The 25299-nt window shown below is 40.1% G+C and overlaps 1 protein-coding gene across 1 annotated transcript in view; it reads right to left on the bottom strand.

The window, feature by feature from the left end:
- Positions 1-25299, bottom strand: part of LOC134047094 (kalirin) — a 341858-nt gene that overhangs the window by 64039 nt on the left and 252520 nt on the right. The window contains exons 10-11 of the mRNA XM_062498020.1: positions 22732-22854; positions 2449-2640 (exon numbers count right to left, since the gene is read on the bottom strand). Of these exons, the coding sequence (XP_062354004.1) occupies positions 2449-2640; positions 22732-22854 (315 nt within the window). The remainder of the gene's footprint in view (positions 1-2448; positions 2641-22731; positions 22855-25299) is intronic.

Below are 25299 nucleotides of genomic sequence, written 5' to 3'. Positions count from 1 at the left end.
TTCTCCTCACTCCAAGACACCCCCAGGTGATGGGTTTGGATGGTCAGAGCAAGTCCAGCCTCAGGCCCAGCATGGCAGGAGGAGGGCAAGGGAGGCCTGTGTGAGCACCAGGACTGGAGTGGCTCCTGGTAAACACCAGGAATGGAGCTTAGATCTTCCACTCTTTTACTGCTGCTGCAGCAAAAGGATTCTTTGCTTTGACATCTGCTGTGATTTAAATGGAACAGTTATTATTTAAATTTACCTGTTTTGTTGTTCATATTGAAGAATGACAATTACATTGGTTAAGTCGCCATTTTACAATTCACAAGAAGGACCAAGCAAGGCCAAGCAATGACTCATTTCCACCTAAGCCAATGTATTTATAGCATGAAAAGGCCAATACAGAGACAAACGTGTTAAGACCCTGCTGTTGTAATGCTTTACCATTTGTACCAACTCCCCCCAGAAGTCTTTTGTTACTTCACTGTGTCTCTGGGGTTTCCTACAGCTGGCACAAACACTAAACCTGTAGCAACCTCCTCACTTCATAGTTTTGGTAAAAAACCCCAAGATATTGAGTTGTGTAGGTTTCACCAGTGCAGAAACATGTCACTGAAGAAGCCAGGTGGTGGCACACAGTGAAAACCACTGAACCTGCAGAAAATCAGTGTTTGGCCCCTACAGGAGTGAATTAACACAGCGGTAAGTAAACAAAACCTTCCCCTTGCAGAGCTCCTGAGTATCCTCAGACTTTGGGGAACTCTTGGAGACTGAACAGCTTTATCAGCCCAGCCCAGGGGCTGTCATTCGTTATGATGGACATGGATTCCTGTGCCCACCCTGACTTTGCTGTTGTCCCAGCAATGCTCAGCTCCCTTGACTGTCCCTCTGGAAAGGGAGTCACAGAATAGTAGAATAGTTTGGGTTGGAAGGGACCTTTAGAGAAGAGAGGCACCCAGAGCCTGTCCATTCTGGATCTCCTTAAAAATGACATGAACTAATTACTGAACTTTCCAAAAAGACCTCACAGAACCAATCTGTCTCATGGGAAAACATTAATGAGGCAAAGACAGCATTTACTCTTAACATCTAGAGAACAGCATTGATCATATCACAGAAGACTGGTATTTAAAATATTTTTAAATGTGAATTTTTATACATCTGCATTTTTATTCACCAAAACAGAGTTTATTAACACCAGGTGTGTAGAGCAGGCAAACTCCCTTATTGAAGAAGAACAGAATATAATGCACTGCAATCCAAATCACTTCATACAGGGAGGCTTTACTTCTCAAAGCCAAATTAGGCTACAAATATCAGTGACTATCTTTTTTTTACTAGTTATCACCTGCATAGGTGAATCAAGGTTAATCACAAAAGGAAAGTGTTATGAAATAATTTTTACTGAGGAAATAACCAATTAAGTTTCCCCAGTGGTAAACCAGCATAGCTGCAAATGTTTGAGCAACTCTGGGAACAACAGCATTATCCACAAGCTGAAAGTTAACTGTATTTTAGTATATTGCAGAAACAGGATGTAGAAGAAAAACCTTCATGTACCAACAGCTATAATGTACATGCTGTAAACTCCACCTTCCATATACATATAAATAAATGTATGCATGTACCTTCTACTTCAGGGGCTCCCCAACACACTGAAGCCTGATACATGCAACTTGTTTGTAACATGTAAATCAACAAGCATGGGCAAAGCTTTCAGCTTCTCAGAGTATCTTCCTGATCAAGCATGCTTTCACAAACAGATGCTACAGAGCATGAAAACAACCATCCTGACTAATTCTATCTCTCTCAGCAGAAGCCCTATCTTTAAAAGTCACTCACCACTGAATGGCCTTTGGACTGCAGAAAATGTGAAGTATGCTTTAATTACATCCCCAGTGGCCTCCCATTTGATGTCCTGTCCACTGTATCACCTCTGGCAAGTCAGTCTTATCTCTGGATATTTTTCAATTATACTGAAGAACATTTATTCAGGTCCTCACTGATTCACTGTATCAGTATGTGTCTGTTTTTTCTTTAATAGCTGTTTTGAAAAGTCAAGTCTGCCTCATTAAACAATGTAAGATTTCTAGTAACACATAATGATATTGGATACATTAATTAACAGTACATTTAAAAGGAATCCTCAGAGGATCATGCTGCTGGTATGTTTATACTTAAAGTGTTAATATCAACTCATGTTCTTACATGAGAATTCTTGCTTTCTAACAATACATTCTAGTTGCGATTAAGCACCACTTGATATGGTGTTGCTATACTTTTACATTCCTATGTTTCATTCACATTTTATTTCCTCTTTACAACAGTTACTCATATGCATGAAATGAACTGGATAATATCAGCCCTGTGTGGTAAAAATGCCTTTTCTCTGTGATCTGAGTTTTCAGAGACAGCCTCTTGCAGCACTCTACAATCCACAGCAAAATTCCCTCATGCACACCTTACCTCTTTGGTGTGGGTATGGAAGGAGACTGACATGTCCAAGAGAAGTTTCCTCTGTTCCACCCTCCGGACAAAGTCCTGAATCCGAACTTCCAGATGCCGGGCAGCTTTATAGATCTCTTCAGGGTCACATTCCCCAGTCTGAGCCAACTGCTCTGCAGCCTCCAAGAGCTTGTCTGCATTGGTGTACGTATTCTATCAGCAAACAAATCAAGAAACACAGTATGAGTGATACAACTGTGGCAAGTAAGCCCCGAAAGAGGCTGTTTATCCTTAAGGCATGAAAGCAGGTGATTACCAAAGTTTTAAAACAACAGCAATATTTCCTAGTGGCATTGTCATCTGTGAAAGGAGAATGTATAAAGCCACGTAGACTAATGCCTGAGTACATATGAAACAATTTCTTATTTGAAACACACCACCCCAACCCAATCCTGCCAGGCTTGGCAATAGGGCTTTCCACTTTTTTTTTTTTTAATTCCAAGTTCCCTGCAATTTCTCAAAGATAATGCAACGAAGCAAGTGGGACACACCAGCTCAGAAGGCTACTGTGCCTCACGTGACACTCAGCCACCAGACTGCTGCAATGGCTCCCAACTGCTCTCACATTAAAGCATGTAATCATGCTAGCCAGAGATGTCTCAGCCCCAAGAAATATTTGCCTTTTACTGGCTTTTGTGAGATAGACCATGTCTTCAAGCTCCTTCTATGTTTTTTTCCTCTTCTCTACTGTTCTGCATCATATTTCTAGATGGAGTGAGTCCTTGTGATTTACTTGCAGCTGCCAGTATGTAACACTCACTTCCGGTTTGTTCAGGGCATGTACCTACCCTGCATTACACAAAAATTTGAACACTGCACTGTCCTGAATAGATTTATGCCACAGCCATGGCCTTTATGATGAGGTGTACGAGTCCTGTTTTATAGAGAGGGAACTGAAGAACCCAGAAGCAAATTAATGTACCCAAGACACGCTAGGCTGTCAAGTAAGAGAAGGGAACTCCATCCAACTTACCTCAGGTTTCAAGCTACCTATCCTACCTTTCTCTCTATTTTTCACAGCTCTGGAAAACAGCACTCAGATAATACACCAGAGAGTCTCATGAATAACAGAAGAAATGGAAAGTGAGTGCAGCCGTCTTCTCCAGAACTATGGAGCTATGCCTTAGTCAGCTATGTTTAGCAAAATAAACAAAGCCAGCCCTTGCTGTCATATAAAAGCTTTCTTCACTCAAGATGAAGCCAATAGCTCTTTGGTATCCACTACTTAACAAAAATAAGGAGAGACAAAGATATTATCTTATGAGTGCTTCCATTACTAGGCTAGATCTTTGGAACTGCATGGCATTGGCTTGAGACTGCTCCCACTGGGAATTTTAACTTCTGCTTTAGTATTAGAATTGTAGCACCTTCCTTGTCAAAATCCTCCTCAGTTTAAAAGAGCATTAACTTGATGCATGTACACAAAATAGCTCTGAACACTGTGGACACACACATACTTTTGAACATCACATGCACACCGTCACAAATAAAAGCCATGAATCAAGCCGTGTTGTTCCTACTTAGATAATATCCTGCAGCAGTCAACAGTTGTTATTTAAGAAAATGTTCAATACAGAGATGGAACACTGACCTCCAAGTGTTTAATGGGGGGAAATACTTCCAGTTATAAAAAACAAAAAGAAAACATCTCATTCACTGTTCATTTTCCCAGTTTCTGAGGGCTGACTATAAATATCCGGTATTGCATTTCTCCTTTTGGACTGTGAAGAACATATTTGAGACAGTTTTGTTACCAATAGTAAATTTTTATTCCCTCACTTTCAGGCTACTGCTATAATGGTGAGGCTGTTAACAGTAGCAAAATTTTATGTTTTAGTAATCATTTGTTGGAAACCTCGCTAGCTAAGAGTTTGTAAAAAAAATGTTCCATTTAATGTGATCTGAATTAGGGTCCAGTTTTACTTGACAGTATCCTTTCTGAATGATCCTCTTCCAATAGTATTTGGAGCAGATGCCAAAGCTAGCACAATTTTTCAAAGTCTAGTCCACTTCAGGGTTTTTCACACATTGCCACTACAATAGCTCACACACCAGTCCAGTTCCCAGAGCAGAAGACTGTTCCTGCTTTTATATGTATTATTTACTGTACTTGTAAATGCCTTCCCTCTGTCCTTGTGGTACAGATTTGGGACACAAAACAGTTTTGTTTGAAATACAGTATGGGCACAGATTTACTGCATTTGTCCCTAAGACATTTAGGTCCATCCCTGCTGAAAGCCATTACAGTTTACTGACTCCAACACGTGCTATATTGAATTCTCTGCGAGTTCACTGATAAAATGACCAGATGTAAATACACTGTTGAAAAGCCTGTGGGCAGGAACCTAGACTTTGGGGAAGAAAGAATGCAGACTGGCTTCAACAGTGGCCTCACTGCACAGACAATGAAAGATGTATCAGCCTCTGCATTGCACAGGGTTCTCCCAGGGCAAAGGGGATTTTCTGCAGGGAATCTGACCTGGTGTGGAAGGAGCCACATCCAGTGCTTTCCCGGGGCTGTGCTAGGCACTGTCAGCATACAGGGATGCTTCCCTGAAGAATGCATACCTAATTTTGGATATGTTTGCATAAACGTGACATGCACAAAAGAACACAGAACATTTTGAGTATGGAGACATTTTTCTTCACTTATTTTTCTATCTTTGTCTACTGAGGTCACAGGTAAGTGTCTGGATTTTAAAAACAGGTGCAGTTTATGATAGGAAAAACAGCTAATGGTTATATTCCTGCCATTCTAAAAGGAAGGCCTGGTGCTGAGAGATTTCCAGCTCACTGTTGCAGATTTAAGAGATTTAGATACATTTCAGATAAGCAGCCACATTTGGTAGTTACCCACCCTTTCCTTGAACTCCTGAGCTTGATGCTCTCATCAAAGGACTATCCCCTCTTGTCAGCTATCAAAATGTACACACAGCACTGGCCAAATAAACCAGAGGTTGCTCATTTGCTGAGGGCTTGTTCTGCTTCTCTTCTGTTTGTTTGCTTAAAGTGCCCATAAATCATACCAGATGTTGTTCCACATATCAAATATTTTCATGTACAACTAGTTCTCTACAGCATTGAACCAAAGCTGTTGAACCTGAGAGCTCAATCCTGGTTGGTGCTATAATGCTGCACTGCCTCCCTGCTCCCTACATTTTCATCCTGAGCTTGCTCTCTTGTTAGTAAGATCTTTGGGGTACAGACCCTTATTTTATTTGTTTGAAGCACTTTATACTTTTTTTGGTGTGACATAGACCTGGATAAGGCAGAGGGAGAATCCAAGACAGAATTAAATTGTACAATGAAGAAAAGCATGAAATGCCTCCTTGTCCCAGCATCCCCAGCCAGAAGAGTTTAGCTCAGATTCCCAGCCCTTTGAGATGTGGCAGGAGCACAGGATCTGGTACACCTGCAAAACCAGCATTACAACTGAAAACCTTGGAAGAAGGGAAGATCTAATGCAACTGCAAAAGCAAATTTTTGCTTCTAGAAGGACAATTTTGGCTCTCCCCTTTTCTGCAAACTGCAGACCCATGCAGGTTTTCTGTAGCATCCTGAAGAAGGTGACACCAAAAATGACTAATCCCTGCAGAAGGGAGATCCCAAGAAGAATCTCTCCTCTTTATCTGTGGAGATTAGTTCCTCACAAACAATAATAGCACAAGTTGTAAAAAAAAAATGTAAAAAAATAACCCATGAGTTATAAAATTATATGCCCTCTGAAATTTTAGGGTTGTGTGGCATTTTTTCTTAATATTTTATTAATCCATGAAAGAACTGTCATGTACAAACACTTGAAATTCTCAGTGAATTGCTAACTGGCATTCCACACTTCTGCACCATTTAATGCACAAAACCAACTTCCACCTCATATCTCTTAATAATCTTGGTAGAGCCATCTTTCCATAATGACCTGTTTCAATCATGAAACTGGCAAAGACAAGGAAATCTATCTATCTATCTATCTATCTATCTATCTATCTATCTATCTATCTATCTATATCTATATATCTATATATATCTTTGTGATCTTCCTCACATTTTTAAAGTAACAATCAATTTAGTGCAGCCTTTTGGTTTTGGCCCATGTGCTTTTACAGAAAATTATTCAATGTAGTTTTTATCTACTGCTAGGAACTACACATGTAACTAGTTTATTGGTGCATGTTTCTAGGCTGATTACATTGAAAATAGCTGTGTCTAGTGGTAGTCCAGGGCACAGTTCATGCCCTTAATCTGGACAAGTTTTTCCAGGACAATCTGCCCCTGTACACTATTTTACAGCTGTTTATTTTATTGGAGGGATTTTCGTGGTAACTGTTTCCAAGTTCTCCAGTGTGCTGTGAGCCATTCCCATCAGCCACAGAAAAGGTGTTTGTTGTAAACATCAGGAGGAATTTGAGGGGAGGGAACAGGGCAGGTGATCAGATATGTGATCACATCAAAAACAAGCTACATACCCCAGAATTCACTTCCCAAGCAGATGTTGAGATAAGGGGAATGAGGGAGCACTAGTCTGTATTAATCTAGTTCTGGGGCTGTGCAAGGCAGTTCCAGGCAAAGGTTCCTTGTATTGATTCAGAGAGCTTTGTCACCTGGGTTTTACCATGAAAAAGGCATGGAAGAGATGGCATCTCTGGAGGCCAGGAAGTACCAACTAGAGAGAGTAAGAGGACTACCTTAGATCTGATGTTCTTGACTAAAGATGAGTGATGTGAGTACCTTATTATGCCTGCAGGCTGAAGTTTAGGGGACTTATTAGGCTTTCTCTGATGTGATATCTCCTTTATGTTCTTTGGAGTTGTGACTCGACTCTTCAGCTCCAAAGATGAAATGTCTGTATCAGCACTCTGGCTGTGGAGCTGGGATGTTGAGACAGAGTTCAAAGCCTGATCCATCTCTCACTGAAAACAGTAAAAAGGATTTTACTGACTTCAGGGGGAATTGGGTCAGCCTTCTAACCATTTCCCCAAGATCACAGGAGAGAAAAAATGGCAAAGGGCTAAAAATAGAACTCTGGAGGACTGGTACCTGTTCTGTGCATAGACAGCAAATAGAACTCCTGCCCAAAGAAACTACAGCACTATTCACCTTGGCAAAATTATAATTGTGGAGCTGATTCTGCAGTCCTTGTCAAGCCTTACAAACCACTGTTATCCTTGATTATAAAGCTCAGTTACTGCTATCAGATTCTTTGCTCAAGCTACTGCATTAAAATTAGCTCCAGTATTTTTTGAGGTTTAGTGATCTCACAGTCAGGCCTTTGAGAAGAATTGTATCTTTAGTAACTTGATATTCTAAAGCTAAAATAAGTGACCAAAATGAAACATTTCTTTGATAAATAAATCTGGGGTTTAAGGAAGCATCCATCTTTGTCAAAATTCCTCCTCCCTTAAGAAGGGCAAAGGCTAAGTGCATACAATGATCTAATATAAGTTGTGATTTGACTCCATTTGAATTGCACATAATCAAATCAAGACTTATATTCTGTGGTTCTAATTCAAAACAGGCTTACCAGGAATTACAGTTACAGAAGTTACAGGCAGAACATTTCTCTGAGGTAATGCAGCCACTCGCTCTCTCAGTACAAGATTGCTCTCCACAACACACTAGAATGGAAACTTCTTCAGACCTTTTAAAAAAATATCCAGCCTAATGAAATTTCCATCAGCACCTTCTTCCTCAGACAGTTCTTCCCTTAAATATGGCAATTCATCTTTAGTTTTTCTTGTCATAATTTCACCCCCATTCTCCTTGCACTGATATCATGCTGATACTGACTACTTTACACCTCCAGTAATTCCATTATTTCAGTGAATTGTATAAAATACTATGTATAGTATATTGCATGTATATGTTTTAAATACAGGCATATGCGATTTTTCAGTATTTAATACATATGAAATATTCCCAGGAATGACAAAGTGGATACAACCCAGATTCTTCACTGACCATTGTGGAGAACCAGATATTTTTCCATGTATTGTTACTTTCATTTATGATTTTCCCTCAGGGTTCACATACAAACCAAGATGAATTTATTGTTTGAATTTAAAAGGGTGACACACATTACATCAACTGCTGAAATGCCAGACAAATTGATTAATAGCTACCTTATACCTTCAAACTAATAAATAAGCAAGATTAGAATTAATAGCTGGGAATACATTCGCTAAAATAATTCCTCTTTGTGCTATTTCATATTGAGTACTTGCTTTAGATTAAAAAAAAAAAGTTGGCCGTGGAGTATTTCATCCCACCAATTGTTCATCTCAATCAGCAGTGCACTCATATATCAAGTAGGAAACACTCCCATTACCACAATCATGCTAATTAACTCCAGTGTGATCACAACCATTATTCAATGAAATGCCAGTGAAACATACAGTGAAACAAAGTTTTAAATTACCTTTAAAATCACACATCTCATCCAATATTAATAAGTATATAAAGACACATAGATGCACATCTGTGTGTACATAGTGCAAATACACAAGGAACAAAGGCTTGCTTGGCAAAGATCTACAGTTCTCAGGCATCTTCAGTGTCATCCTGAGACCAAGAGATGGGGACAGCTGGGAAACTAAACTGCATGTAGGCTCATTTTCTGTTTGTAAGGATATTTCAGTTTTTATTTTCTGCCACCTTACAGGTCTTCTGGTAAAAGCATATCCAAACAGAATATTAAAATTATGATTAAATATTGATGATTAAATACTCCTGCTGTTCCAATATTTTATGGTCTTTACAAGGATCTATAGGAATCAGGGAAGATATCTGAAATTGATTATTGGCTAGGTTTTATTCTAGTATTTTATCCTTGATAATATATGTGAAAATAGCTTCATCCCTTCACTTTGTGAACATCCTTGTACAGGAACAGGAATGTGAACGTGAGCAGCAGCAAGGAAAGGACAATGAAGACAACAAAACTGTAGTTCTGGTGCCAAACATGAAACCAAACTCATACTGCTCAGTGTTATGCAGCACAATGAGTGTACCACTAAAACAGAATTATCACTGCTCAATTTCATAATTGAGTAACTCACAGAGTGTACACTGAGAGCTGCTCAAGTGACTGTATGGCAACTGAGCTTTTGAAATTCAGCAAAAATGAGGAAAGCATTTTCTTTTGTGGAAATGACAAGGGAGCACAAGAAGGCAAACTGTCAGGAGTGAAATGCAGCTCCTTTTGAAAGCTTCTTAAATGATTAATATCATCAAAAAACCCAGATGGTTCACAGCAAAGCTGCACAACTTCATTATGATAGGGGCAAAAGGGAAGGCAGGTGGAGAAATAAACATGGAGCAGCTCCAAGGTGAGCAGCAATCCAGGAGGGCATGGTATTGTTTTCTGTCCCAAAAGCTCAGATCACATCTTTGCTGAGCCCAACAGACATAAGTGCAATCATGACAGCTTTATCAAGTCTGGCTGGTCTCTGGAATTGAAATAACTCCAGGCATTCTGGGTTTAATATCATGCTCATGGTTTGGAGATTTCAAAGACACAGCAACAACAGTACTAAAAGGTTTTGGACTGTCAGCAGCACTGGGAAAAGCCAGCACCAAGTACAGCTTGAATAATAGTTGCCTTGAAAACAAAAGCAAAAATAAACTTGTGAGAATGTGAATTCTGTGAAATATATTTTTTATAAAACCTACTTTAAATAAGACAGAAAAGCATTCCTCTGTTCCCCTCCACCCCCCCCCCACCCTGACTCAGCTATGCTCTTATATCCATTAATGCGAAGGTTAACACCTAAAAGGTTCACATGAAAGGCATTAGAACAGCTTTCCTGAAGCCCATTTGGAGTGGCATGGGACTCTTCATAGGATGAGAGCATGTTTAATGGAAGAAAATTCGGCAAAACTTTGACCCTCATTTTCCTGATCTTTCAGCTTAAGAATTCCTACATATCTGAATATTGAGACTACCAGTCTGGAACACAACACAGTGCTGCATATATATCACATAAAAATCATTCTTTCTGTCTGGTAATATATGACAAAAATGAAACAAAGGCTGCTGCAAAAAGGTAAGTGTACCACTAATGCATCACAGGACCTCCAGATTTGCCGTGAACTCTTTTTTTGCCATAAGTGAAAGGCCACAAGCAAACTGATTGGTGGCTGAAAAAATACAGAGGAAGATATGCCACATCCTTTTATCATGGTCAGTGCACTGCTGCTACCTGAGGAAGGTTGCAGAGATTTAATTAAATTTTTGCTGCTGCTCCTTTGAAATACAGGATTCCTCCCTGTCACGCTGCATTTCATCAGCTCCCGTGCACCAGCCCAGGTGGGAGTGGTGCAGGAGATGCTCTCAGTGAGATCACATCTTGTGGTGGCATGTCCTAGCACTGTCTATATTCCCTCAAGATTCAGAGGGAAGCAGGGAGCCCCTTGGTGTTCTCCTGGGTCCCTCCAATTTGCCCTGTTAAATTTAACTTGTAGCAAAGAATGCTTAAAAATCCATCACTTAAAAAAAACCCAACGTCTTTTCAGAATAAACCTCACACTTCAGTACACTGCCTGCCAGAAACAAACACACAGTTAGAATTAGACACCAACACTTCTGCCCTGTTCACAATTTGGGTATTTCTGTTTTGCAAAAGGAGGTTTCTCAAAATACTTTGTGAACAGGAATGGTAACACATCACCTTCCCACCACTCAGATAACTTCCATCCCTATCTCCCTGCTCTCTAGACCTCAGATAATTGCATGGAGAATGCCCCTCTGCTATCTACAATAATAAAACAGTGTCCCCAGCTTCAATTAAAATTAAACTAACTTTTTACGTCACCTCCTTGTTCTAGCTGAGCATCTTTAGAAGCAGGTCAGCAAGATGGTCCCTTTGGATTCAGAATCTCTTCACTGTCAACATTAATTCATCTCTCTGTCATGGTTTACACATCGGAATTTGTTTCAAATGAGTAGAAACCATTCTCTGAATCTTATTAGATTTATAAACCAATTTTTCATCACTGTTACTTCCCTGACATGTGAACTGTCTGCATGGTTTACCCAGCAAATTAGTTCTTCAGAGGTGCCACCAAATCAGGATGGACTAAAGATTTGTCTTCTCTAAAACTTCAAAAGATTAAAATCTCTTGTAAGACCTAGGAAGATGTATTACATACTAACATTGAGGAAAAATGGAAGGTTTCACTACCCCGGAAATAACAGACTATTTTATTTATTTTATACCAGACTTATTCCTATACTTTAGAAAAGTTCCAGACAGGAACTAACATTTTTCATGCTGGCCAGAAAGCACTCATACGGGGTGCATTTTAAAAATGTGTTCTACTGTGTGAATGAAATTCAATTCAGCTTATCCATAAGCAAAACAAAGATTTAGAAAGATATCATTGTTTTATTTCTGGCTCTTATTAGGGGGCCACACATGATCTGAGATAAATATATCTTAATAATGACTTACAGTGAGAGATCTGGTTCAGAGACATTCCCACCAGAAATTTTCATGCTATAAAACGTACTGATTTTTGGCAAGTAGTAGATCTCCATGAATACTGCAGGCATATGAGATGCTGCTTCTATAGTCAACATCTGCCATATTTTTTACTATTAAAAAATCCTGACAGCTTTCTAGTGTATTCTTTATTTAGTGTTGCTGAATCCTTCCTTCTCCCTACCCAATCCCCTTTAAAGATCCCAAATCATCCCCCAAAGGATATGACTGGCCATGACATGAGACAAAAGTAAAGATCAGAGAAATTCTCTTTGAGTTGTGTTTTGATCTTTTTCTGCCTACTGTCCCTGTGCCAAACCCCACCCTGGAGGCATGTCCAGCAGGTCCAAACAGCAAGTCCTATTCCTCCCAGCATTCTCATCCCAAAATAATTTCCTTTTTTCACATCCTGATGTTAGCACACAAATTGGATTCTGCTCTGTGGTCTGAAATATCAATTTTTTTTTTCTGTCCCACATTTACATGCACCTATAAGAAACCTGAATTTGCAATGGTTAAATGACCTACTGACCCAATTCCCCATCCCAAGGGGGAGCAGACTCAGGAGAGATGGCTGGCATTTCAGCTGGCTGCACAGCCCTGGCCATGCCGTGGGGCTGCTTCTCTCCTGTTTGGTTTTCTATAGCTTCACTGCTCTGCATGACAGAGTATTGAAGGCTGAGCAGTGCCCATCACTCAGCGTGCACTGAGGGTCTGTGCTGTGGCACAGATAAAAATCTGAATCCTTGGGAAGGGGCCTGGAACTGGGAGTAGCTCCCCACCCCGAGTCAGAAGAGGTTACCTTTTATCAAAGGACAAATGGTGTGAATGCATTCCTGACTGATAGTATGTATCTGAGCCAGTTTTTTGGTGGGAAACAACACCACCTCTGATTTTTAAGAGTTTCCAATTAGGCCTATTTTAAGCCTAGAAAAAACCCAAGAAGACAACAGAAAATAAGACTGAGATGGTTCCAGACCCTTCCCCACCGTGGAGCACTGCAGATTTCCAGTTCTTCCTGCACTCAGCTTTGAGATGTGGGCATTGACAAATCCAAGCTCTGGTTGTCAGTATAAATCCTGGCCACTGGAAAAATAACCATGAGGCAGAGGCCAAACCCCAGTGCTTTCAGCCATCTCTCCACTCCAAGCAGAAACACCCTTCATTCCACCCAACAGTGCACTTGCTTCAGCTGACACATTTAACATGAAGTCTGCACATCCCATTCTCTGATACCAACCAGTCACAACCACCCTTTTACACTGTGCACTTATGAACTGAGCCTTGACATGACTCCAGAGGAGGCAACAGCAGGCTCAGCTCTCTGCTTGCTGCAGAGCTGGGGATCTCACCAATGTCACGAAGACTCACCTATGCTGCACAGAAAAAAAAACAAAAAAACCCAGCACTGACAAAATCTCATGCATTGCTCAAAACACCCTGATAAAAATCAGAGTCGTGTGTTAGTAGGAGCCAGTGCCACTGCTCTGGAGCACACCATGGTTTCTATCCTTTCAGCTGCATACTAAACCAGGCAGTCATGCTAAACTAACACACGTGCACATGCTCTCTGACAGTTCAGAGACCCCTCCTGTCTCAGTTCCTGACTTCTTGCAAATTGTGGAATTGAAAATTCTGCAATTTCTTTCTCTCCAAACAAGTTTTGTTTGAAATGTAGAGGCATGAGAAGGCTGATTCTGCCTGCTCTTTTCTTGTCATCCTTAGAATTTCTCTCCATAGCTCAGCAAAGGAGGAGAGGGCTCTGTGTTTCTGCATGTGGTGGTGCTCTGAACCAGACACTAAACAAAGGTGCCTAAATGCCTCAAACCAGACACAAACCAGTGCTTCCCTGGGACTCGGCTATGCAAAACCAGACCTCACAGACCACAGTTATGGAGGGCAAGATTAATGGCTGGGTTACAAGCACTGAATCAACAAGTGAATTATTTATATGCACATTAGGATTTTTGTCCCTATTCACACATGCAATTCCAAAAGATCTCTGTAAATCCACTGAGGCTGCCCTACCTTTTCACAGGGAAAACTGAGGTCTGATCATTATCACGGGAAAACAAATTTTAAAATAGGTTTATATGCAATAAAAAGATGGTTGAATACTTTCAATTTATATATAATCTGTATAAAACCTCTGCAATAGTCTCATAATGCAAGTGTAGTTTTTAGACAACTGAAACACCTGATGAGGGACGACGAGAACATCCTTCATCTGGACAATTAGGGATCCATGGCAGGGAAAGAAGAGAGGCACAATCACTGCCAAGCAGCTTCTTCGCTGTGTCAAGCCATCAAACTGGATTCTCCACTCTTCAGAACAAGTTAATTATAAGCAATTTATCTGAAATTGGAAATGTGATTTTGTTCTAAATCTTGTGCAGCAGAGTGATCAATGGAACTCAGTCTATTTCCAGAAAATTTGTACAGTGATAACAAATACTTAAAATCTGTCCTTGAAAATCGTTTTGCTCTGTTACTGCATACAAAGCCCCAATATCAGTTTAATCTACATTAAATTTCCTTTTTACCAGTGTCTGCAAAGCATCATATTTGTGATTGGCAGCAATGTCATAACCAGTTGTGCCATTCTCCTATAGCCATCACTGGCTGACCCAGAGGCACAGCACAGCCTGGGGCATCTTCCTCTACTGCACTTGAAGGGAATCACAAAGTAAAAATGCTGATACGATTCTCAGTGCCACACCTGTCCCTTGAGCCTCTCTGTTATCAATAGCTACAAGAAATTGAAGAGTACCAGTCCACCATCATTACAAATGAGACTTGGATACTGCTGCAATTAATCTTCTGGAATCGATAAGGTACAGTTTGATAACCCACTGACCTGCCAATAAGAAGAGCACAGAGAAAAATGGCCAGAAAGTTTTAAAAACCTTCAGATAATGATGGTTTTCATCAATACAGGCAGGTCAGTCAGAAAGGCAGTGATTTTCTTTAAGTGGCTATATTTCACAGAAATTGTCAGAGGTAAATACCTTTTGTTTCAGCTCTAGGTTTATTCAGTTGATACATCAGTACCATATTGAATATATTTTTAGTACTTGGTTTATATAACACATTGGTGTTATAATTTTCCAGTGTTCTCTTTAAGAAGTTTTGAGCCTTGAAGAAACGAATTCCAGGATTTAGCTTCTTTAGGAAAGATTGGCTGTCTTCTGATTAAAAAAGAAATTAGTTCAAAATCTCAGAATTCACCACACAATAGAAATTCTGTTTTCCAGAATTTCCAGAATTAAAAATATGTATTTCTTAAATAGCTTAATAGCTTTCTGCCATGTGAACAGCATTATGCATTTACAGGGAATTAAAGGAACATATTTGAAAGACACAAAAATAAACCTACCCAAATAAACTGGTGATAGGAAGCTAGCTCCTGGCAATTGTAAAAAAATGCACTGTGTTGCCAAGACTTGAGATTTTATGGAGAGCATTTAGATAGTGAATCATGCTGCAGGAGGTTTAATGAAAAGATCCAGCTGTCAAGTAATTTTGGAAGAAGAGAAATAGGACAGAAAATCACCTTGAGCTGGAGGAGAGATACACTGAAATGCAAACACAAAGACATGGCATAATATATACACCTTGACACAACTGCCAGGAAGATCTCTGTGCCATTATAGAGCCTGCCTAAAAACAGATTCCCCACTACCAATGGATCATGGAGTACCACTGGCCACCAGTTCAATTCCACTGCTACACAAGACTTGCCAGGCTGCTGCTACCAGATTCTCCATGGGACTGAAACCCAAAATGTGCCCTGAAGAGTCCTTCCTTCACATTTCCTCAGGGAAAACACTTCTCACATGCTCTGCCTCTGACTTAGGTCTGGCAGTCAAGTCCCCACAGCATCCATCTGACCCAGGCAATCTGCCCAACCCTTCCCAGCCTTTCTAGCTCCTGGCCCAGCCTGTGCAGAACCATTTCAGTGTCTCTGGTCTTGCAATGCAGATAAGTCCCGAGTCACCCAGAGGCTTCTAGGCTTCATGCACAGATCTGAACCATGGCTCCCATGATAAACTATCTGGCCCCTAGGTATGCTGTTAGAAGCTTTTGAATATAGTAGTCCCTACATAACCTTCACAGACAACCCATGTGTTGGCAGTTCCAGTGATCTCTGCTGTCTGTGACTGTCAGATGCAGCCTGATGCCAGCCAAGAGGAAAAAAACAAGAGTTCTGGAGCTCCTGCACCATGGTACAAAGGCCTGTGTAATCTGCTGCCAGTGGGCATTTTTTCCTCTTTGAGTAGAACTGAATACATTTACATAAATGAAACGAACAGGAAAATGCAGATTACAGCTCCAGAACTTGCTAATGGCCATGTAAAGGATGATGAAAATAAGAGCAGGCCTGATTTTTTGTTGCCTGTCTCATGCTTTTGTTATTTTAAAAAAGATTTGGCATTACTGAAAGTACAGTTATTATTGCCAACTTTGAGCATATTTCTTACCAGTTTTAATTGTCCGCTTTCTCCATGTTTTGGCTTAATATTTCATCCTACATAGTATTTTAGTCACTCAAGCCAAAAGGAAAAACCCAGCATGCCCACCAAGCTACTCATTTCAACAACCAGATAGGTCACAAAACTGTAAAAAGTAAAACAAAATAACAATTAAAAAACCTACCCTAGGACAATGCTTCCTAAGTGTTCATTATCAACATAGACTCTTAATTTATTCCTAGCTGTTTTACATCAGTACTGAACTTCATGCCAAACTTTAGAACAACGACATCCAACAGAGCTGGAATTTGTATGGGAAAGCACTAGGTTTTTATCCTGAAGGCCAAACAAGTAGCTGTTTGCAATTCAGCTTTGGCCTGACTATTCAATTACCACACTTAGTTGTAAAGCAGTTCAAGTAAAACTCTGTGAGACTGAGAGGTCATAGAATACTATTTTTACCTGCAAAATTTCTTACTGGACCCTCTGGATATTCCACATGACAAACAACATAACTGTATTTTTTCAACATATTTGCACCTAAAGTTCTTTTTATCTGCAAGGGCTTTTCAAAAACTCAGAACTGCCAGTATTTTAGGAACAGCACAGTGGAGGAAGGAAATACTCTAGAACGGAATAGTGGAGAACAAATTGCTTCTTAGATGAAGAACATCACCTGAACTTTCATTTTTTATAGCTGATAAAGGCCCTTGTATTCCAAGGTCTCTGCTGAATGCCTTCACTTGCACAAGATATACTTACCTCCCTGAGATGAATAAAAGGAAGAGCTGAATCTTAAAGGAACTGTGCATGTACACAAAGGTTAACTTTGATGGTACAAAGCCAGTGTTCATGTGTTTAATTATCATCTTTCAAAGCTGTCTTGAAGGAAGACAAGCACAGATACCCAAGAACAGGAATGAATGGCTTCTCAAATGCCAAAGTTCAATGTCCAGCATTTTTCTCACATTTTGTCTGGCTCTTCTTCTTTGCAATAATTCAAGAATAGTCCACTGCATTGCATTTATGCCTTGGCAAAATGGATCCCTTAAAGCTTTCAAAGTCAGGAATAGACGATCCAGCTCTGTACCTACATCAAAACTGTTTTAGACACAAGGCTTGAACCAAGAGCTGCTGCACTGGACAAACCCCATGAACTCTGATGGCCACATTCATCCTTAAGGCAACTTTCTTACTGCGTTTGATAAGAAGGGACAACCTTGCACATTTTTGAGCCAAGGGTATTCAGAACATGTACTCTGTCGTGCTGTTTCACCTTATAAACAGCAGTGCCTTTGGATTACCATGAAAAAGACACCAACTATTGCATGCAAATACACAGGTACTAAATGCAAACCCATTTGTAGCTGTGAGCTTCATGAGGCCCAAGAGCCTTGAGAACAGCTTATCCCACAAACACAGATGACAAGCACCACCTTGACTTTAACCCTGGACCACCTAGCTTCTCATTAAAAAAAAAAAGAAAAAAAAAAAGAAAAAAAATTAAAAAATGAGGGGGGTTGTTTTTCTGGGTGACCTTGAACAACTTGGGTTTTGGCAGCGGTGGGAGAACAGCATGGGACGGGGAGTGAGCCAGCTTCCACTTCTGCTTCATTTCACTGCGAGACAATGTTTGGTTAGTTTGGACGAGAAACACGGGCTCTGTTTGCCGTCCGGGCTCGAGGCTCTCCAGCGCATTGCGAGCGCCATCTGCAGGTGGAAACCTGCGCTGGTTCCCGGCCCCGGCGGGGATGAACCCGCACCACGGGAAAGAAATCTCAACTGCACGTCTGCGGGGAAAGCTCCTAATGGCAGAAAGGCAGAAATGCTCATTCCAATCCATTCCCGAAACCACTCAGACCTGTGGCAGCAGAAAGCCAGGGATTATCAGAGCAGCTTGCCAGGACATTGCCTAATTCTGCAGCGGCACAAAGGCAGCAGTGCTCTCTGTGAGCAGAGGAGGATGCTGAGGCAGCCACCTTAAGCTCCGATTGCCGGGAATGCCGGAAGAGAACAAAACGATCGGTGACCCTCTCTTCATATAAAGAGAACAGGAAAAGCACTTCCAACATGTGCGGTTCAGCTAGACAGTGCTGAACTGCTGGGAGACTTTTCCAACTGGAAGGTACGCTGTTTTCACCATAAAAGCTCTGAATAAGGAAAAGTTAGAGACCCTACAATGAAATTACCTTTTGATGTACAACCGTAACTGGCTGGACTACAGTTATCTGATTTGCAAAAAATAATTCCAGCCAAGCAAAGAAGCCATCATGGGAGCACTGTAACTACATCCAGAGTGATATTGCTTGGCGATGTCTTGATAATGCCTGGCTACAAAATGTCAGTGCACGGCAGGCCCTGCGCTATGGCCAGGCTGGCGCTTGCTCAGAGGCAGCCTGCAAACAGCCCCAGCACTGACTGAGGAACAGCTGCAGGTATGTACCAGATAACAACCTCCAGCCCAGAGCTCGGGCTTTCTAATCCAAATTCAAACATTTGCCATCTGCGCCTTCCATGTAGTATAAATACAGTCAGAAAAATTGTCAGAGCTTTGTCTAAACAGCAGTTATGAGAGAAAGAGACCCCAAATTACATTTCCTATTGCCCACAACACAGTGCTGTAAAATCACTGACATTTTCTGAGCACAGCTGTATGCAGGAATGTGATCTATTTGGGCCATGCTTGATTGAATCATTACATCCAGATTTATCAATCTGCAGTTTCTAATCAGACATAGAGGGAGCACATTCCACCTCTCAATCTAGTGCCAAGGCAGGTCAGTCAATCAGAGCATTTCTCAGCACAGCAATGCCAGACACGAAACTCTGGTTTCACACTCAGTAAGGCAAAATTAGGAATGTTTTACACTCTGTTAAAAATGTCAAGAAGACTCCTGAAAATTGCTTCTAGTTTGACCTTTGCAAATGCCCTCCTGAAACAGAAAGAGATAAGAACAAATAGAGCCAAAGAAAGTGGATTTTTGAGAATAAATTTATACTGCATGGCAGGCTAAGTATTTTTATCAGAGAACTGCCAATAGGAAATACTACTGCTTATATTGTCAAGCTCACCAGGAGTGTCAGGAGAACACTTTTTACACTGTGTGGGTTTTTGTTTGTTTGTTTGTTTGTTTGTTTTAATAAAATATAACCCTTTTTATTGTCATTAAAGCTAGTAATTAACATCCTGATGAGAGGAATGGGCAAACTCAACAGTTTTTTAGGATGGTGGTGTATCTACTTTATCACATGGTTATACTGGGGAAAAGTCCTGCCAGTTATCCACCCTAGCAATGGCAAAAATGTTTGCTAGCTTGAGAAAAATAACAAATATTTAAACTTAATTTCCAACCAACAGTAAAGTGTTAAGCATCAGGAAGGGAGTTGGGAATAATAAAAATTGGTTATAATCAAAGTAGAGAAGAGATTTATTCCCCATCTGTAAAATCAACCCCACTAGAAGCTTCTGCAAGGGCATTCCAGGCATGATAAATTTATGGACTCTCCTCTTACCCTCACTATTACTCCGTCCAAAGCAAAGAGTATTCTATTCTCAAGTCCTTGACCTCAGATAAAGCCTGAGATTCCTTTCACTTCCCCTCACTGCACGTCCCCATGTCCATTTGCCAGCACTACATTCCAGTGTCACACTGCAGACAGGCCTCATAAATTAGCAATGATATTCTCATGTAAATGCAGCAGAGAAGGTGCTATTGGGAAGGAACTAGGTTCAATTACGAATAATTGTTTCAATTATTTGTAATTAGGATGCACCATAAACTTCATGTTCACAACAGTCCAGGCAGAGCAATGAAACAGTGATTCTACCCATGAGATACAGGAATCAGATTCAGAGGAACCCAAGAGGTTCTGTAACCTCATAAATGACACTTTTTGCTTTCTTCTGCATCCCCATTTGAAACACCCACCTTCATTTGAACACATGTGGCCACCCAGTGAACAAGATTCATTTGCTCTGAGTTTGGCCTTGTGAAGTGAAAGGAAATGTGTGTGAAGTTTTCCATGGAGAGATGTGCTGAAGTGGAATAGAAGGAGGCCTAACAGGGAGGTTAGAAAAGTCTTCAGCAAAGTAATTTTATTCTGACTTACCTGACTATCTATAGATGCAAACTGCACACTGTAAGGTTCCCCAACCCTAATGAGGGGATGGATCTCCAAATTCCATCAGCCCATGGAGCAAACCTTAATGACCTGTTGCTTCCCTGTGTGTTCCAAAGCTTGCTCTCATTTCTACTGTCAGGACCCTCTTATTGTTGTCTCTTCTCACCTGTTCTTTATTTGTTTCCTACATCTCTAGTTAAGTACTGCTCAGAGAGGAGGTAGAAAACAATGCTAACTATGATCCAGAAAATGTAAGATATAACAGGAATTATGAAGACAATGTATCAGAAAACAGGGATTTAGAAAGTATTAATGACACAAAAGATGTGAAATCACTTCTTTTCAGCTCCTGTATATTACATAATCCTAATTTCCATTTGCTAGCCCAGTATAGCATCCAATAACAGCTGACTCAAGCAGTTATTCTGGATAGGACCCTAATATTGATTTTAGGATGAAAACTAACACTAACTTGTGCTTTTGGATGAGACCTTGCAGAACCATGGCTTGCAACCTCTGGCCTAAAATCCATTTTAATAAATTTGCAGAAATTTAAGTTTTTAGAAATTCAAGCCTATTATGAGAAAGCTTAAATCCACAGGTGGTGCCATGAAATTTTAGAAACCCAGCAATGCAGAACTGCTCCTTTCAGGCTGTGAGATTTGTCAGTGTTAGGTAAGGATTTCCCATCACAGCTGAACGGTAACACTGAAATTCATTAGCAAGCCAAGCAATGGGATACTCCATCAATAGCTGAACATCTCATGAAAAGAAGGATGTTGGTAATTTGAGTTTCCAACAACACAGATAGGAAAAGATTTTCAAGAAACTGGTGAATAAGAATAGTATTAGCAGAATTAAATATGCTGAACATGGTTAAGAGGCATAAAGGAGAAGACATGACAACATTCTACAGATATTTCAGGGTTGTTAATTCATCCCATTTCCTGGGATTTATCCCCCTAAGGGAGATAAATAAGACTACAGGGATATAAACAAGGGAATAATAATAAAAAAGGAGATTGAGAGAAATATAAATCCACTATGAGGGAGAGGAGAAAAAGTATCTCGTCAGTAGCTGCCATCAGGCAGTGAAATATTTTCCCTGAGGAAACAGTGAAAGAGGTATGTCCGTGTTACTGAAAATCTCTTAAGCTAAACTAGGCCAGCACATAGGAAAGGTTTTGCAGAAAACCAAAACTAAAATCTAGTAAATTTTTATCTTATGCCTCATTGAAACATTTGAGCAATAACCTTCCCTGTGTGCATCAGGAGAACAAAGCATCTGATCCATTCTGCTTTACACAGATCAATCAGGAATTTATCCAAAATACCCAAAGGAGAAGCACCTTTACAGATTATCAGTTACAGATAGAAGATGTTTCAAATCTACCCCAAAATGTTGCAACATGATCTGACAGTCAGAGCTGAGACTGGGTAATTTCTGACCATGGATACTTAGGGGGAAAAAGAAATCTATTCAATCCATGGAGGAACTTACAAAAGGTCCTTTTTCTTTTAAATGCTGTAAATAAGGACAGGATGTATATTTAAACATCTACTATGACTCCACTTTGAGGAATAGTTGTAAGATTTTAGCTTCACACCAAATTCCTGGAAAAATCTTGCTTACATCGTTCTTTGAGGAAAATTAATAATAATAATAACAATAACAATTTCTACCTGTAATGATTGCCTCTCAGTCCAAAATAAATAAATTCCCTTCCACATAATGTACTGAAGGACTGGAGGGATATTTGTCCTTACTGAAAATTCTGGTGTTTCCTCTGCTTCTTGACTGCTGCTTCCTACCTTATGCTCAAGGCCCTCATTCTCCACCGTTGGAATTACGATTGATTTTTCCATCGCTCTCACTCATAGCCATTCTCCTCTATGTCCCAACAGAAACTGCTACTTTCCCATAAGCTGCTTGTAATTTTTCATGGGCTTTGGGACCTTTCATTGACCCAGTGTGGTGATTTTCTGATTGTAAGTCCTGCCACTCCCCACTCTGCAGTGTGCATGCTGACTTCCAGACCTCAGAGACAAGATCCTGGACAGCTCCAAGTGATTGAAGACAGTAGCATGACCCAAAACAGAGATAGCTTTTTCTGAAAATGCAAAAGGAGTAACATAAAACCAAGCCAGCAGAAGTCTCTGGTTCACACTCTTACCTGTGCTACCTCTTCAAAATCATCATGTCTTTTCTGCAGTGCACGTGCTCTGTGTAGAGACTTCCCCACTCCTGTGTGCTTGCTCAGAAAGGCTTCCCCATGATTTTCAATCCAGTCCAGTACCTGCCAAAAAAGAAGAACATCCAGTTACCTCTCCTGTCTCAGCAGCACAGAGAAACCCTGTGAGGGTGAGAATGGAATAGCTGCAGAGGAATGCCTTGTGCTTGCTACAGCTTAGCACAAGCAGCTCTGTCAAAATCCATCCTAACTGGAGAGAAGACAAATGCTTATGGATGCCGCTGCTAAATTAGGTTTATTGAATTTTTGCTATTCAATTTATTTTGAAGTGTAGCTTAGTTATTGGGGCCTGGCAGATATTAAATATTTACTTTCACATAGATGACTTTTGGGGAAAGGGAAACAGAAATCTGGAATCTTTTACAGGAAGTACCCTCCTCTGATGAGCTTGTGTAAACTGCAAAACAGCAACAGTTGATTTCACATCTCAATGTGAGAGGTAATCCAAAAGCATGGTGGATGGATGAATTAAAATTTATTTTATGTGGGGAGAAAGCATTATCAGAGTTACTGGAATGAAAAGGTTAAGAAACCTTCACTGCAGACTAGAAAATATTGACAATGTGAACTGTCCAATTCTTCCAGGTTCTTCTACTGAGTTCCAAATGTAACTGATCCTTATGGAAAAGTAGGATAACAAACCTGGTACTCTGAGAGTTACAGAGGATTCTCTTTTAAAAGAATAAAAGTATGTTATCTGTACATGTAGGACCCATGTGGAGTTTCTTCTCACAATAACACTGACAGTAAAATGTAGATCAAATCTCTTTGGGGTCTACTACAAGCTGGAAGAAAACCCCAAACTTTACAGTGTAAGGTTGGGAAATTTCAGAATGAGATTGATACTGTTTTGCCATCTCTTTCCAATACACAGAAGCTGAAGGAATACACAGTACCCGAGCAGCACTGGTTGCTCTGGAGAAGCAAAGAGCAAAGAGCCCTGCACTCACAGCAAGTTCTGGATCGTCACTGCGGCTGATGCCAACAGACTGGGATACAACAGCTGGAACTTCTGTCACTCTGAAGGGACAAGACACTGCAGGCAGTCCCAGGATAGTGACTGTACCACAGATATTATGGATTAAGCACAGAAATCTACCACTGGAAAATGGAAGATAGGATTATCTATCTATCTATCTATCTATCTATCTATCTATCTATCTATCTATCTATCTATCATCATTTCAGGCAAGTAAATTATTTCAGGCAAGTAAATTATTTCAGGCATTTCATGGCTTGGTTATGCAGAATCTAAACCATCTGAGCTCTGAGCTTTTTTTTGTTTTTGTTATGTGGATCCCAGGTGCATTTTTATAGGAAGTCCTAAGTACAAACAAAGCTTTATAGACATATGCTTATGTTCCAACCCTATTTTTTTAGAAAGAAAAGCATTTTTTAAATTAAAACATTGTGTTTACAACACATTTTTCATTTGCAGAGTACAAGTAATTTCACAAAATGGGGTAGCAAAGCACTTATGTCCTGCAGGGAACAACACAAATTTGACACAAGTGACACTGGGGGGGAATGAGGAAGCAGGACCAGATGTGTTGGAAGTTCAGACATAACTTCCTCCTTCCCTTTCTTTGACCAGCTTGTCTCCCAGTTGCTCAGGGTAGAAAATCCCAAATACATTTCTTCAAATTTTTTGACAGCCATGTGCCAACTGGTCTGCTAAGAGCTTTTCTGCAACATGTTTATTACTAGGAATGACTACATGACTTGTAATGACAATTACTGGGGGCCAGTCTCCCAGCATTTGTGTTGCTAACAGTCTGCAAAAAACCCCATTAACAATATCTTTCCTCTTGTCAGGAGTTTTCAACGTATCTATTAAAAATGGAAGCAGAGCCAAATTCAAGTTTGGAACAAACCTCATCTTGCATTCTTTTTAAAATGACAAATGGCTTTACTTTAAAGAATGTTTCATATTAAATTAGTATGCAGTATGTGCTTTTTTTTATTAATAATTGATAGCCACTTACTGTAACTCTACAGAAAACTATTCCTTTAACTTTTTCATGCTTATAGCATTGAAGTAGTCATCAGAGAATAACTTGCTGAATAGCATTTTCTGTTCTTGGAGACCCATGTTAACATACCTGACCAGTCATCAGTGAATTTGTTTGCACAATCATTCTGTGAAACACATAAATTCTATAATTCCATTTTGCATAGAAGAGGGGGAAATAAAAACACTACATATATGCATTATATATATTATATAAAAAGTATATGTGAATTCCTGAATTGTCCCAGAAAATTGGCAAAAGACAAGATGTCAGTATGAGGCTCTCATAACCTGATAGGCCTAATTAACAAAAGAATCCTTAGCATCTACTAAGATGCTAATAAAGATAATATGTTTTTCCATATATAAAACACTTGGATCTAATAAGCTCACAATTATCTGCAAGCATAGAGAGACATCACAATTTTGTTTCCATCATAAAAGACACAGAAAGTTGGAACTTTAAAAAGCTGAGATAC

Source organism: Cinclus cinclus, chromosome 9, assembly GCF_963662255.1.
Source record: "Cinclus cinclus chromosome 9, bCinCin1.1, whole genome shotgun sequence".
NCBI classification, from domain to species: Eukaryota; Metazoa; Chordata; class Aves; order Passeriformes; family Cinclidae; genus Cinclus; species Cinclus cinclus.
This window is presented reverse-complemented; position numbering and strand designations above follow the sequence as displayed.